General features: G+C 34.5%; 2 protein-coding genes across 2 annotated transcripts in view; both read left to right on the top strand.

Annotated features, from left to right (window-relative positions):
• The window catches only part of LOC139525214 (uncharacterized), a 198820-nt gene that overhangs the window by 97503 nt on the left and 84477 nt on the right, over positions 1 to 16840 (top strand). The window lies entirely within an intron of this gene.
• On the top strand, positions 8502 to 11183 carry LOC139522610 (uncharacterized). Its single transcript, XM_071316076.1, has 3 exons — positions 8502 to 9273; positions 9529 to 9601; positions 9961 to 11183. The coding sequence occupies exons 2-3, from the start codon at positions 9553 to 9555 to the stop codon at positions 11181 to 11183; spliced, it is 1272 nt and encodes a 423-aa protein (XP_071172177.1). The 5' UTR covers positions 8502 to 9273; positions 9529 to 9552.

Here is a 16840-nt window from a genome sequence, read left to right on the forward strand (position 1 = left end):
CACACAACAGAATTTTATAAAACCTTTTTATACGACCGAAAAAATTGGAAATTTTTTGGTCGTATATTGGTATCATGTTGGCGTCGTCGTCGTCCGAAGACATTTGGTTTTCGCACTATAACTTTAGTATAAGTGAATAGAAATCTATGAAATTTAAACACAAGGTTTATGACCATAAAAGGAAGGTTGGGATTGATTTTGTGAGTTTTGGTCCCAACAGTTAAGAAATTAAGGGCAAAAACAGGGCCCAAATAAGCATTGTTCTTGGTTTTCACACAATAACTTTTGTATAAGTAAATAGAAATCTATGAAATTTTACCACAAGGTTTATGACCACAAAAGGAAGGTTGGGATTGATTTTGGGAGTTTTGGTCCCAGCAGTTAAGAAATTAGGAGCAAAAACAGGGCCCAAATAAGCATTGTTCTTGGTTTTCGCACAATAACTTTAGTATAAGTAAATAGAAATCTATAAAATTTAGACACAAGGTTTATGAACACAAAAGGAAGGCTGGGCTTGATTTTGGGAGTATGGGTCCCAACAGTTTAGGAATTATGGGCCAAAAAGTGGCCCAAATGAGCATTTTTCTTGGTTTTCGCACCATAACTTTAGTATAAGTAAATAGAAATCTATGAAATACAAACACAAGGCTTTTGACCATAAGGAAGGTTTGGATTGGTTTTAGGAGTTTTGGTCCCAACAGTTTAGGGATAAGGGGCCAAAAGGGTCAAAATTAAACTTTGTTTGATTTCATCAAAAATTGAATAATTGAGGTTCTTTGATATGCAAAATCTAACTGTGTATGTAGATTCTTAATTTTTGGTCCCATTTTCAAATTGGTCTACATTAAGGTCCAAAAATCTTGGGATTTTTGATATGCTGAATCTTAACATGTACTTAGATTTTTTATTACAGGTCCAGTTTTCAAGTTGGTCCAAATCGGGGTTCAAAATTAAACCTTGTTTGATTTCAACAAAAATTGAATTCTTGGGGTTCTTTGATATGCTGAATCTAAAACATGTACTTAGATTTTTTATTATTGGCCCAGTTTTCAAGTTGGTCCAAATCGGGGTCCAAAATTAAACTTTGTTTGATTTCAACAAAAATTGAATCCTTTGGGTTCTTTGATATGCTGAATCTAAACATGCATTGCGATTTTTGTCGAGCCTGCAACTTTTGTTGCAGAAAGCTCGACATAGGGATAGTGATCCGGCGGCAGCGGCGGAGGCGGTGTAAGCTCACTTCTTAAAAGCTCTATATTTTAGAAGGTGGAAGACCTGGATGCTTCATACTTTGTATATAGATGCTTCATGTCACGAAGTTTCTGTCAGTCACATGTCCAATGTCCTTGACCTCATTTTCATGGTTCAGTGACCACTTGAAAAAAAAAGTTCAAATTTTTTGTAATGTTGAATTCTCTCTTATTATAAGTAATAGGATAATTATATTTAATATGTGCGTACCTTGCAAGGTCCTCATGTCTGTCAGACAGTTTTCACTTGACCTCGACCTCATTTCATGGATCAGTGAACAAGGTTAAGTTTTGGTGGTCAAGTCCATATCTCAGTTGCTATAAGCAATAGGGCTAGTATATTCGGTGTATGGAAGGACTGTAAGGTGTACATGTCCAACTGGCAGGTGTCATCTGACCTTGACCTCATTTTCATGGTTCAGTGGTTATAGTTAAATTTTTGTGTTTTGGTTTATTTTTCTCATACTATATGCAATAGGTCTACTATATTTGTTGTATGGAATGATTGTAAGGTGTACATGTCTAGCGGGCAGATGTCATGTGACCTTGACCTCATTTTCATGGTTCAGTGGTCAAAGTTAAGTTTTTGAGTTTCGGTCTTTTTATCTAATACTGTATGCCATAGGTCATCTATATTTGGTGTATGGAAATATTTTATGATCTTTATGTCAGTTGCGCAGGTTTTATTTGACCGTGACCTCATTTTCACGGTTCATTGCACAGTGTTAAATTTTTGTGTTTTGGTCTATTTTTCTTAAACTATAAGTAATGGGTCAACTATATATGTTGTATAGAAGCATTGTTAGCTGTACATGTCTGCCTGGCTTGGTTCATCTGACCTTGACCTCATTTTCAAGGTTCATTGGTCTTTGTTTAGTTATCTTGGTTAATGTTAAGTTTATGTGACAGTTGTAATAAAGCTAAGCTTTATACTTAGGACTATCAACATAATATCAATGATTAGTATAGAAGGCGAGACATTTCAGTGTGTGCACTCTTGTTGCTTATGGGACCAGTTTTCAAGTTGGTCCAAATCGTGGTCCAAAATTAAACTTTGTTTGATATCAACAAAAATTAATTCCGTTGAGTTCTTTGATATGCTGAATCTAAACATGTATTTAGATTTTTGATTATAGGCCCAGTTTTCAAGTTGGTCCAAATTGGGGTCCAAAATTAAACTTTGTTTGATTTTCAACAAAAATTGAATAAATGGGGTTCTTTGATATATGCTGAATCTAACCATGTATTTCGATTTTTGATATTTGGGCCCGTTTATCAAATTGGTCCACAGTGAGGTCTAAAGGGTCCAAAATTGAACTTTATTTGATTTCATCAAAAATTGAATTGCTGGGGTTCTTTGATATGCTGAATCTAACCATGTATTTAGATTTTGGATATTGGGCCATCATAGGTAATGTCCAATTTAAAATTTAAAGTTTTTAAGTATAAGTTCTTAAACCACATTCATTCTGTGTCAGAAACCTGTGTTGTGTCAACTAATTAATCACAATCCAAATTCAGAGCTGTATCAGGCTTTTGGCACAAATTTTTGGAATTTTGGATCCTCAATGCCCTTCAACTTTGTACTTGTTTGGCTTTATAATATTTTGATATGAGCGTCACTGATGAGTCTTATGTAGACGAAACGTGCGTCTGGCGTACTAAATTATAATCCTGGTACCTTTGATAACTATTGAATGTAGTGTGCATACTTACCCCAATGTTCATGGCTCGAAATCTGTGGTCGTATGAAGCTGCGCCCTGTGGAGCATCTGGTTAGATAATAAGGACATACTATGTAGATGTGCATATCAACAGGAAATAACGATTAATTTTTTTTTCTTGGAGTCAAACGCTCCTTTGAACTTATTATACGACCGCAAAAATTTTAATTTTTTGGTCGTATATTGCTATCACGTTGGCGTCGTCGTCTGCGTCGTCGTCGTCGTCGTCGTCCGAATACTTTTAGTTTTCGCACTCTAACTTTAGTAAAAGTGAATAGAAATCAATGAAATTTTACCACAAGGTTTATGACCACAAAAGGAAGGTTGGGATTGATTTTGGGAGTTTTGGTCCCAACATTTTAGGAATTAGGGGCCAAAAAGGGCCCAAATAAGCATTTTCTTGGTTTTCGCACTATAACTTTAGTAAAAGTGAATAGAAATCTATGAAATTTTGACACAAGGTTTATGACCACAAAAGGAAGGTTGGGATTGATTTTGGGAGTTTTGGTTCCAACAGTTTAGGAATTAAGGGCCAAAAAAGGGCCCAAATAAGCATTATTTTTGGTTTTTGCACCATAACTTTAGTATAAGTTAATAGAAATCTATGAAATTTAAACACAAGGTTTATGACCATAAAAGGAAGGTTGGGTTTGATTTTGGGAGTTTTGGTCCTAACAGTTTAGGAATAAGGGGTCGAAAGGGTCCAAAATTGAACTTTGTGTGATTTCATCAAAAATTGAATAATTGGGGTTCTTTGATATGCCGAATCTAACTATGTATGTAGATTCTTAATTTTTGGTCCCGTTTTCAAATTGGTCTACATTAAGGTCCAAAGGGTTCAAAATTAAACTTAGTTTGATTTTAACAAAAATTAAATCCTTGGGGTTCTTTGATATGCTGACTCTAAAAATGTACTTAGATTTTTAATTATTGGCCTAGTTTTCAAGTTAGTCCAAATTGGGGTCCAAAATTAAACTTTGTTTGTTTTCATCAAAAATTGAATAATTGGGGTTCTTTGATATGCCAAATCTAACTGTGTATGTAGATTCTTAATTTTTGGTCCAGTTTTCAAATTGGTCTACATTAAGGTCCAAAGGGTCCAAAATTAAACTAAGTTTGATTTTAACAAAAATTAAGTTCTTGGGCTTATTTGATATGCTTTATCTAAATATGTACTTTGATTTTTGATTATGGGCCCAGTTTTCAAGTTGGTCCAAATCAGGATTCCATATCAAGTATTGTGCAATAGCAAGAAATTTTCAATTGCACAGTATTGCACAATAGCAAGAAATATCTAATTGCACAATATTGTGCAATAGCAATTAATTTTCAATTGGAGTTATCTTTCTTTGTATAGAATAGTAGTTGATAATATATGTTGGAAATTTGCCAGACATGACTATGATGTCATTTTCTATTTTTATTTGCCAATAACTTTATGTAAATAACTTCATTGGAAATTTGCCAATATAAAATGTTGCTGATGAAGCTTTTTTTCCTTATCTTATCTAAAATGTTTTTAAATAATGTATGTTGGACATTTGCCAGACATGACTATGATGTCATTTTCTATTTTTATTTGCCAATAACTTTATGTAAATAACTTCATTGGAAATTTGCCAATATAAAATGTTGCTGATGAAGGTTTTTTTATTGTTTTATACAATAAACAATGTATATTCACTTTTACTACCAACCAATCTTTACCATTCAGTGATAACAAACACTTTATTTTACATTTTAATATTTTATGATGTATTTAAAAGAGTTACGTTATTGTTGCAAACTCCATTAGAAATTTGAATTAATATCAGTTTTGGAAAAAGGGAAGCGGGGATGTGAAAAAAAAGGGGGGGGGGGTTAAATTTTTCTCATTTCAGATTTCATAAATAAAAAGAAAATTTCTTCAAACATTTTTTTGAGAGGATTAATATTCAACAGCATAGTGAATTGCTCAAAGGCAAAAAAAACAAACTTTTAAGTTCATTAGACCACATTCATTCTGTGTCAGAAACCTATGCTGTGTCAACTATTTAGTTTTAGATTTAAAAAGTTTGAAGAAGAAATCTTTAATTGATTTGTAAAATCTTGACATTTGTTTTGTGTAAAAAAAAACCATGTAATGTCAAAAATTTGATCACAATCCAAATTCAGAGCTGTATCACGCTTGAATGTTTTGTCCATACTTGCCCCAACTGTTCAGGGTTCGACCTCTGTGGTCGTATAAAGCTGCGCCCTGCGGAGCACCTGGTTTACTTTAATATACTACTACAACAGTTTGTCATCACAACTCTCAAACCACACACCAGAACTTCATGTAACATTTTTAGATAATAAGGACATACTATGTAGATGTGCATATCAACAGGAAATTGTGATTCAATTTTATTTCTAGGAGAATAAAACGCCCCTTTGAACTTATTTGCTTCAATATACTAATGCAAGAGTTTGTCATCGCAACTTCTCCCAAACCAAACAACAGAATTTCATGAAACCTTTTTAAATAATAAGGACATACTATGCAGATGTGCATATCGACAAGAAATTACGTTTAAATTTATTTTCTAGGAGTTGAGCCCTTTTGAACTTATTTGCTTCAATATAATACTGCAACAGTTTGTCATCGCAACTGCTCTGAAACCAAAAAAGGAAACAATACTTTTCTAATACTTTGTATAAATTGCTTATTCTTAGACCAATTTCAATGGGGTTTTATTCTAGAATCCTCGAGGTTCTTAAATATGCTGAATCTAACAGTGAATTAAGTTTTTATGAAGTGGAATTTGGTCCCAATTTTTAATTTGGTCCACACGAGGAGTTAACGTTTGTTTGATTTCATCAAAAATTGAAATATTGAGGTTTTTTAATATGCCGAGTCTAGTATATTTAGATTTTTAATTTTAGGTCCTGTTTTCAAATGGGTCTACATCAAGGTCCAAAGGGTCCAAAATGAAATCCAACTATGTTCATGATGTATTTAGATTTTTGATTTGTGTGCCATGTTTTCAAATTGGTCCACTTTGAGGTCAAAAGGGTCCAAAATTAAACTTTTTTTGATTCCATCAAATTTCAAAATTTTCAAAATGCTACAAAATTGAGGAAACTTTACAACAATGTTAACGGAAATCTGTATAATTATGCAGTCTTTGAATTTGGAATTTTCAAAATGGCTGCCGCTCACCTGGCAATAGGGGAAGGGTGCCATCCGCTATTGCTTGCAATGGCAAATCTAGTTCTTCTTCTTCTTCTTCCTCTTCTTCCTCTTCCGCCACTTTAAAAAATGAACTTGTCCGCAGCGTTTCTCCAAAACCGCTTGTCAGATTGACTTAGAATTTCATAAAATGGTAGACTAATATGTTTAGGTGAGCCATCAATCTTTCGTTTGTGCATTGGGGTCTATTAAGGGGTATTTTGGGGGGTAGAAAGGAGGAGTGGGTTTACTATAGAACCGTATGGGATTTTATTTTCTAAAATTTTCAAATGAATATAACTTGAAAACTGTAAGTGATAGATACATGCAGTCTTCAGAATTGATTATAGGACAATAAAACAAATCACATGAAATATAGGGGGAGTCCCTGGGAGTTCATCCCCACCCCCTTCAATTTGAAAATATGCTTATATTTTGTAACGGTCCAGATCCCCACCCCTAAACCATATATATTCTTGAATGGGACAATAAAACAAATCAAATGAAATTAATGGGAGGTCCCAGGGGGTCATCCCCACCCCAGTCAATTTGAGAATGTGCTATTATCTTGTAAATGGTCCAGATCCCCACCCCTAAACTACATATATTCTTGTAGGGGACAATAAAACAAATGAAATTAAATTAAAGGGAAGTCCCTAGGGGGTCATCCCCACCCCCTCATGTTTGAAAACTTGTAAACGGTCAACATCCCCACCCCTAAACCATATATATTCTTGTAGGGGACAATAAAACAAATGAAATGAAATTAAAGGGAAGTTCCTAGGGGGTCACCCCACCCCCTCTTATTTGAAAACTTGTAAACGGTCAACATCCCCACCCTTAAACCATATATATTCTTGTAGGGGACAATAAAACAAATGAAATGAAATAAAAGGGAATACCGTAGGGGGTTACCCCACCCCCTCTTGGTTGAAAACTTTCTAAACGGTCAACATCCCCACCCCTAAACCATATATATTCTTGTAGGGGACAATAAAACAAATGAAATGAAATAAAAGAGAAGTCCCTAGGGGGTCACCCCACCCCCTCTTGTTTGAAAACTTGTAAACGGTCAACATCCCCACCCCTAAACCATATATATTCTTGTATGGGACAATAAAGCTAATCAAATGAAATTAAAGGGAAGTTCCTGGGGGTTGCCCCACCCCGTTCAATTTGAGAATGTGCTATTATCTTGTAAACGGTCCAGATCCCCACCCTTAAACCATATACATTCTTGTTGGGGACAATAAAACAAATGAAATGAAATGTAGGTAAATTCCCTGGGGGTCACCACCACCCCCTCCTGTTTGAATACTTGTAAATGGTGGAGATCCCTACTCGTAAGCCATATATATTCTTGTATGGGACAAAAAATCAAATCAAAGGAACATGGGACCATATGAATGGCGAGTTATGGGAGCTTTGTTTGGGAGACTTCGTAACAGCATCCTGTTACAATTACTTAATATTAATTTTATCCATGACTGGTTTAAATATATTTTAATATTTTATGATGTATTTAAATGAGTATTAATTGTTGCCAACTCCATAAGAAATTTGAATACTGATTATTTTTTTAATAAAGAAACGGAGGAGGTGAAAAAATGTGGGAGGGGGTGGGGGTAAGGGTGTAAAATATTTCTCATTTCAGATTTCAGAAATTAAAATGAATTTTTCTTCAAAATTTTTTTTTGAGGGGATTAATAGTCAACAGCATAGTGTATTGCTCAATAGGAAAACAATATATAATTTTAAGTTCATTGGCACACATTCATTATGTGTCAGAAACCTATGATGTGTCAACTACTTAATCACAATCCAAATTTAGAGCTGTATCAAACTTGAATGTTGTGTCCATACTTGCCCCAACTGTTCAGGGTTCGACCACTGCGGTCGTATAAATCTGCGCCCTGTGGAGCATCTGGTTGATTATATCAGTTCATGTATTTAGGTTTTGGATATGTGACCATAATAGGTAAATTAAAATTTTTCATGTTCAATAGACAACATTCATTCTGTGTCAGAAACCTATGCTGTGTCAAATATTTCAGCACAATCCAAATACAGAGATGTTTCAAGCTTGAATGTTGTGTCCATACTAGCCCCAATTGTTCAGAGTTCGGCCTCTGCCGTCGTATCAAGCTGCGCTCTTCCGAGTATTTTATTAAAATTTTAGTTACATTTTTAAACTATCCTGGATTTCTACCAAACTTGCACAGAAGCTTGATCATAAGATAGTATCCCGAATCAAATTTTGTAAAAGAAGTCCTGTTTATCTGTATTTTACTTATAAATGGACTCAGTTTTTCTCCTAGTTAATATTACATTCACTTATAGTCCAGTGAGTTTGCCGTTTGACCCAGAACAAATTGCAACAGAAAAAATAAAGACGTTAAAATATTCACCTTCCATCACTATACAATACAGAAAAAATCGCCACCAAAATATACTGTATTTCACAAATAATACATAATATAATTCTTTAAAAAAATTATGTCACCAACGCTGATCCATAGCCGATCCGGTATTTAGAATTTTGTTTATCATGACGTCAACATGACGACAAACAGAAAGGATATTGTTTTAAAGGCGAAATTTTGTAAGTATTACAATACAATGAACTTATTTTTTATGATTATGATTCAATTAAACCCAATTTCATGTCAATAAACCCTGTTTGAGATGTTTTAATCCGCGTCTATAAATAGCAGACGCTACCTTCCCAAGATGCAACACTCAACAAACAATTTTCCTTTTATTTCGTTTTATACCAAACTTTTTCGAGATTTTAACATGTTACAACCCGTAATTTAATGACATAACAACATCTAGTTAAAAGAAACTTGTTTAATGGTGTAATTTTTCTAAAATTGTGAAATGGGGAGATGCTGACGAAAAATTAATCTATGGAACGCCGGTTTAACATTTATAAAAGTAAAAAAAAAATATATTTGCGATTTTTTCTATTTTGATGTTTATTTAGTGTAATACAAATTAGCGGATAAGTTCTCATTTGTTCTTTTTTTTACTTTTTCACAGCTTAGTAGGTGAAATGAATCAGCCCAAACTAAGATTGAGGAGTATACTGTAATAAATCGTATAAAAAGTAAGTTTAATTTACAGAAATCAATTTACTATTATTTATTATTCGACTATAATCATTATTATTATCATTAATATTTTTTTATCTAATACTTTTATCTCTATATTAAATACATATTTACCAGTTTTACAAGAACATAAGCTTTTAATAAGGCAAATAAAACATTTAATTGCCTATACTATTTTTGAGTGGATAAATGTTGCTTAGTAGTTATAATTGTTACACAACATGCAATATTTTAAAACTTATTTTTTACAGACACTTCCTGATGTTGATATTACAATGGCATCATCTGAAACTTCGAGTAAACCTGCCTCTGTGAAATTATCAGGTAAAGTAGAAACAAATATCTGAAATAGATTTTAACTCACCTACCTGCAGCAAATAAAAATAAGAAGATACCAAATTTTTCATCGACTTTTAAATAACCATCTTGGATGCTTTTTAACACAATAATACAAAACGTATTAGTTTGCTAGGCTAAGAACAGAAAAAAATATGATATCTGTATATAAATCTTTATTATTGCAGATTAATTGATAAGCGCTACTTGAAGTTCCAAAGAACAATCTTTCTTTGTAAGACAAACCCATTTATGAAAAAAGTAACTTGAACATTTTAAATGTAGATTGCTCATAAATAGTTTTCTTCCTGTATTTTGTAATTTAATAATTCTTTATCTTTTTTCAGATGAACTATTACAGATTGAAATGGAACCAAGATGCGTTTTTTGCCAACAGCCCCTTGACAATGGTGAGAAAACGGTACTTCTTCGTCAGAAAGGATGTGAAGGTATAAACAGAGCCAATGAGGTGCTGAACACTAATATTGAAACTCGTCCCGGTCAAATAGTACATCAGGATTGTCGTAGGGATTTCTGTCGCCACAGAGAAATAAGACAATTGGAAAATAGTTCCGTATTAAGCGAGAAATCTCGTCAGTTACGATCAGCTGCAAATAACTTTTCCTTCCGTGACCATTGTCTGTTCTGTGCACTACCAATAAAAAAGAATGGCAACAAAAGAAGTGCAGATTGTTACCCTGTGCGCACGTTTGACTTTCAAAATGCAGTTAGGGCCACATGTTTAGATCGCAATGATGAATGGGGTTATCAGGTTTTAGAACGAATAGAATTTGGCAGAGACTTACCAGCGGTCGATGCAGTTTATCATCAAGTGTGTAGCACAAACTTTAGAACAATGAGACAAATACCAAAACATATGCAAGAACCTAGTCCAAAAGTGCAGAAAGTCGGCAAAGGAAGGCCAACAAATTGGACACAAACGGAGGCATTTTTGAAAACAGTGACATATTTGGAAATAAATGACGATGAACAGTTATCAATCTCAGATCTTTGTGCAAAAATGAAAGAATACTGCAAAAATGAAGATGACCCATACAGCTCCAAGTATATGAAAAGGAAACTCCTTGATCATTTTGGGACATCCATTGTTATAGCAGAAATTAACGGGAAATCAGATGTTGTAACTTTCAAAATGACAGCATCAGAAATACTGCACGAATTTTATAACCAACCGAAAGACGAAGACATCCAAGTGAAACAGAAAAGGTTGATTGAAGTAGCAGCAAAACTTATATTAAATGACATAAAAAGCATTCCAACAAACAAGGAAGTGTACCCTGATCCAAGCATATTGTCTTCAATCAGTGCAAATCAAGAGTTCCTACCGTCATCCTTAAGAACATTTTTGACAACTTTGTTGAACAGTATGACTTCTGATATAAAAATTTGTTCGATAGGACAAGCTGTTATGCAAGCCACCAGACCGAGAGTAATTATGGCACCCCTACAAGTCGGTTTAGGAATACAACTGCACCACCATTTTGCGTCAAAATACTTAATCGATGTACTTAAGTTTCTGCTCTTCGTACGGCGAAATTTTGAATTTTGAATCCAGCGCGGCAGTCTCTCAAGATACATATCTACCAAACGATGTTGATGAGCATACGATTATATTTTCGGCCGACAATGTGGATCATAATTTACACACTTTAGACGGTAATGACACATTTCACGGTATGGGAATCATTGCTACTGTTACACCAGGTATTACTTTCAAAGAGCCGGTTCCGAGAATAGATACAACACCAGAACAAATTATAAAATCCGGCAAAATTGAAATAAAATTCCACAAATTACCAGCTGAAATGCACCGTTTTAATTTGAAGGAACTAAGACGTATGAATAACAATGACCGGACGAAAACCTTAGAGACGTTATTGAAGATATCATGGCCTCTTCATTCACCACGTGTCAGCTGGTCAGGATTTATGCAGACAGTTCAAGAAGGACCATATCCTGGAGAATCATCTATACACTTTTTACCAATGATTGATTTGAACCCTAGCGACATCTCCTGTATTTTCTCCACATTATCGTTCATTTGTAAAGAAGCCAATCGCCTTCAAGTTACACCTTCAATTACTTTTGATCAACCTCTCTACTGGAAAGCCTTAATGATATTACACAACGAGCCAAGAGAAAGTCCACTTAAATCTGTTGTTCTACGCCTTGGTGGTTTTCACATGCAGATGAGTTTTCTTGGGTGTATTGGCCATACCATGCAGTCGTCTGGGCTCTATGAGTTATTAGAAAATATTTATGCATCAAACACAATAGAGCATATGATGTCAGGAAAGTCTGTATCGAGAGCCGTTCGAGGGCATAGCATAATCGATTGTGCTTTATACATTATGCTTTTATCAAAAATGATTGATGTTTCCTTACTTGGAATTGAAGCAAGTACAGATGAAAATGTGAATGAAGTCAATGCTGAGGACAAGGAAGTCATAGACACTAGTAGTACAGAGCAAAATAAATCATCCCTCAAAGCAAAGTTTGAATCTGCTTTGCAGACATTTTTGGAAATTCTGCACAATAAAACATCACTTGAAAACATCCAAAACCACGAAAATGTAGAAGACATTTATCAATCGATAAAGAACGAGTTTGAAAGACTGTCGAAGTATCCAACTGCAAAACTCTGGATTCAATATATGGACATGATTAAAATTATGAAACTATTCATAAAAGCAGAGAGAACCGGTGATTGGTTTTTACATTTGCATGCTGTACAGGAAATGCTACCCTTCTTTGCTGCAACCGGACACAATTTATATTTGAAATCAGCCTATTGTTATCTTCAACAAATGCAAACATTAGAAACGGAATATCCCGATATGTATTCGAAGTTCTGTGAAGGATATCACGTTGTTAGGAGAAGCAACAGATATTGGGCAGGAATTTCAACAGATTTGGCTATTGAACAGACGTTAATGAGGAGCGTTAAAACCAATGGAGGAATGACAAGAGGTAAAGGGATGACTGAAGTGCAAAGGGCGAAATGGCTTCTTTCAATGCCAGCATGCTCAAGTATCAATTCAGCTATGCAAACAGTCGAAAATTTACAGTATACAACTAGTGAACAACACAAAGAAAGCACAAAATCGAGACAAGAGAGAGACAACAAAGATGTATTGACTATTCTTTCGTATCTACGTGAGAGAAATCCCTTTTCTGAGAGTTTAGATCTTCGAAATATAGAAACTGGGGTCACTGCTACCGATGAAGTTAACGTCCACAACACTGAGTTAGTTGGAAAAAAAATCATTGAATCGATGAAAGATCAGGATGCATTTTCGATATCATTTAAAAGAAGCATGCAAGTGAAAACTTTGAATGAAAAGACAAAAATCAGAACACAAGGTGACACCCTTAATGTCAGTTCTCAGCTACTTTTTCAGAGATTGATTACCGCCGCTAAACATGTCACAGATGATGTATCTAAAATCTTTTCATACGAACTGAGTAATTTTCCATCAGCGATGTTTGATACATCAGGTGCCATGCGAGAACCTCAAAAATCAAACCTTGCCGAAGCTTTGTGGGCAATCGGTGATTGTTCAGCGGAATATGTGACTTCTACAACTGATGTGCAGTACGTTCTTGATGGTGGATCCTTGTTGCATCGTATTCAATGGCCGAGAGGTGTAACGTTCGGAAGAATTGCTGACTTGTATGTTGATCACGTCTGTAGAAAATATAACACAGCAATTGTTGTTTTCGATGGCTATGAAAATGGACCATCTACAAAAGACCCCACTCATCAAAGACGAACAAAAGGTATAGTTGGAACCAAAGTGCTATTCAAAGAAGACACTCCCTTCAAATCAAAGAAAGAACAGTTCTTAGGAAATGTAGAAAACAAACAAAACTTTATAAATCTTCTTGCGGAACGCTTCAAAAGTCAAAATATTGTTTCACATCACGCAGAAAGCGACGCCGACGTATTAATTGTTCAAACTGCAGTTGAGAGTGCAAAATCTACAACGACTGTCCTCATTGGTGAAGATACGGATCTTTTGGTATTGTTGTGTTACCATATGAACTCTTGCCATCACAACATTATCTTTCAATCTGAAATGAAACAGTCAACTAAAAAGTTCAAGGTATGGGACCTTAAGAAAACAAAGAAATTGCTTGGAGAGGAGTTCTGCAAAGTTCTGCCGTTTGTCCATGCAATTTCGGGATGCGATACAACTTCAAGACTTTTTGGAATCGGAAAAGGACAAGCTGTAAAGAAGGCACAAACTGATGTATATTTCATGGAATGTGCACATACATTTACCGATACTATGTCTAAAGAGGAAGTACTTAGAATTGGCGAAGAAGTAATTGTGTGTCTTTATAACGGAGTTGAACATGAAGGCTTAGATCTGCTACGCTTTAGAAAATTTACATCGAAAGTAATGACCAGTTCCAAATTTGTAGAGGTACACACTCTTCCCCCAACATCGAATGCAGCACAATTCCATATTCTAAGAGCATTCTATCAAATGAAAGTCTGGATTGGCGAGGACGTTAACTTGAATGTAAAAGACTGGGGTTGGTTAATTGATGGAAACATGTACCTACCTGTTAGATCTAGCTTGCCTCCTGCTCCCGAAGAACTCTTGAAAACAATTTATTGTAGATGCAAATGTAACTGTGATACTAAACGATGTAATTGTAGGAAGCATGGTCTTGAATGTTCTGTTGCTTGTACAGAATGCAGGGGCACAACTTGTTGTAATGGATGTACCCCGATCTATGATTCAGAATCTGATGATTGATCAACTTATCGTGATTCTTGCATTGAAATAGTACTTCTGATATAATACAATATTAAACTAGCTTTTTTGTTAAAAAAGAGTTCTTAGATTATTAACAATTTAACTTATAGAATAGATCTAGTAAACTAAACTAATTTTATGATTTCGAAATACAGTTTCAACATCGGAATTGATTATTCTATTCACGTTTGCTGTCTATTTTTAAATTTAAGAGAGTATATGGAAAATTACAGATTTCATTGATTTTCGGCCGAAAATGCTTATTTTCACCCAAAATTGAAATAATATTGCATTTGAATGTAAGTAATCATATTAGTAGCGAAGACAGCAAAGTTATTTCTTACTAATTTAACCAATTTCGCTTGTATTTTGAAAGGAGAGTGTTGCTCATGTTATTTCCAGTTTTCCACCGTTTTTCGTCAGAATCCCGTTTTCTTCCCAAAAATTCGGTAAATGCCTTCTTGGATTTATGGCAATTGTTTTGCACAAACATAATGGCACCATCATCTTATTAATAAACCCAGAATTTTCTAATTGACAGATAAACCACGTATGGTCTCTATTAATAACTATATGGTATTGTAGGGATTTTCCGATTTTTCATGATTTTTTGCAGAAAAAAAGGTTATTTTCACCCAAAAATGCAATAATACTGCATTCTATTGAAAGAAATCCTGTTTGAAGCGAAGACATCAACGTTTATATCGATTGAACGTAACCAATTCTGCTTATATTTGATAGGAGATTGAGTGGGATGTTTTTTCCAGTTTTTCACGATTTTTCTTCAAAATCCACATTTTTTACCCCAAAAAATCACTAAATGCCTGCCTGGATTTATGGCGATTTTTAATATGTGAACAAGGACACCTTAAACTATTGAATAAACACTAAAAACTTTCTGTTGCAATTAGTTCTCGGTCAGGCTATTTTTGGCGCAGATTGACAGGACTATTATTGGTTAAAAGGAAGGTTGGGATTGATTTTTGGCTGACGTAGTCGGTATAGTTTTGAAATTTTCGTATCTTTTCAATTTGGAACCCAAGGGTTCAAATTAGCGGTAGTTCAAGGTCTGTGACCTTCAACTTTTGCAATCAGACCTTTGACTTGGTTACTAGCTACGCCCGACCTTCCACTTGAAAGAAAATAAAAAGATAGCTTTGCAAACATGTTCACCAAAGTTTCAAAATAAACGATCTAAAAAAAAAAATCCAGGCAGGTGACAAAAAACATCTATGCATGGTAAATCAATATAAACACTAGAATTGAAAACCAAAAGATATATGTAAAGGAAAGAAAAAGCAGAAAATATTTAATACAGAAACTCAAAATTACTTTTGTCATAATCCAATACAACGTGACAGCTGGGAACAGTATATCTAACAATATATATGTTCCTGGTCACAGTATAAATTTTCTTTATCAGTGACAAATATTGATAATGCGTGTAAGATGCTTTTAAAGTGTAAACATATAACTGAAATTTTGAAGGGTTATTTTTTTCCTCAATTTTGAAGGGTCAGTTAAAGTAGCTGGCAGTTTCTTACTTTATTTTAAAAATAATGTAAACTATACATGCTATATTATATAATACCTGAATGTAAGCAAATCATATGTTTTAGACATGTTAGAGGTGGCGTCCTTTGAGCCACTCTATCCCCTCCTGTTTGATAATTTTGAAACAGACGAGATCCCCACCTCTCAACCATATACATTCTTTATCAGTGACAAATATTGATAATGCGTGTAAGATGCTTTTAAAGTGTAAACATATAACTGAAATTTTGAAAGGGTATTTTTTTTCTCAATTTTGAAGGGTCAGTTAAAGTAGCTGGCAGTTTCTAACTTTATTTTAAAAATAATGTAAACTATACATGCTATATTATATAATACCTGAATGTAAGCAAATCATATGTTTTAGATATGTTAGAGGTGGCGTCCTTTGAGCCACCCTATCCCCTCCTGTTTGATAATTTTGAAATAGACGAGATCCCCACCTCTCAACCATATACATTGTACATTCATGTATGTATATAACTAATCAAATGAAATATAGGGGAGTTCTTGGGGTTACCTCACCCCTCCTGTTTGGGAACTTTGAAACGGTTGGGATCCCCACCCCTAAACCATATATATATTCAAGTATGGGACAATTATATAACTAATCAAATGGAATATAGGGGGAGTCCGTGGGGTCAACCTACCCCTTCATTTTTGGGAACTTTGAAGCGGATGAAATCCCCACCCTAAACTATATGTTCAAGTATGGGACAATATAATATATCAAATGAAATATTAAGGGGAGTCCCTGTGGTCACTGTACACTTTCCTGTTTGAAAACTTGGAAATGGTCAAGATCCCCTCCTCATGTATTCATAATTGTTACATATAACAAATCAAATAAAATATAGGGGGAGTTCCTGTGTTCAACCTACTCCCT

The sequence above is a fragment of the Mytilus edulis genome, chromosome 5 (genome assembly GCF_963676685.1).
Source record: "Mytilus edulis chromosome 5, xbMytEdul2.2, whole genome shotgun sequence".
Lineage (NCBI taxonomy): Eukaryota > Metazoa > Mollusca > Bivalvia > Mytilida > Mytilidae > Mytilus > Mytilus edulis.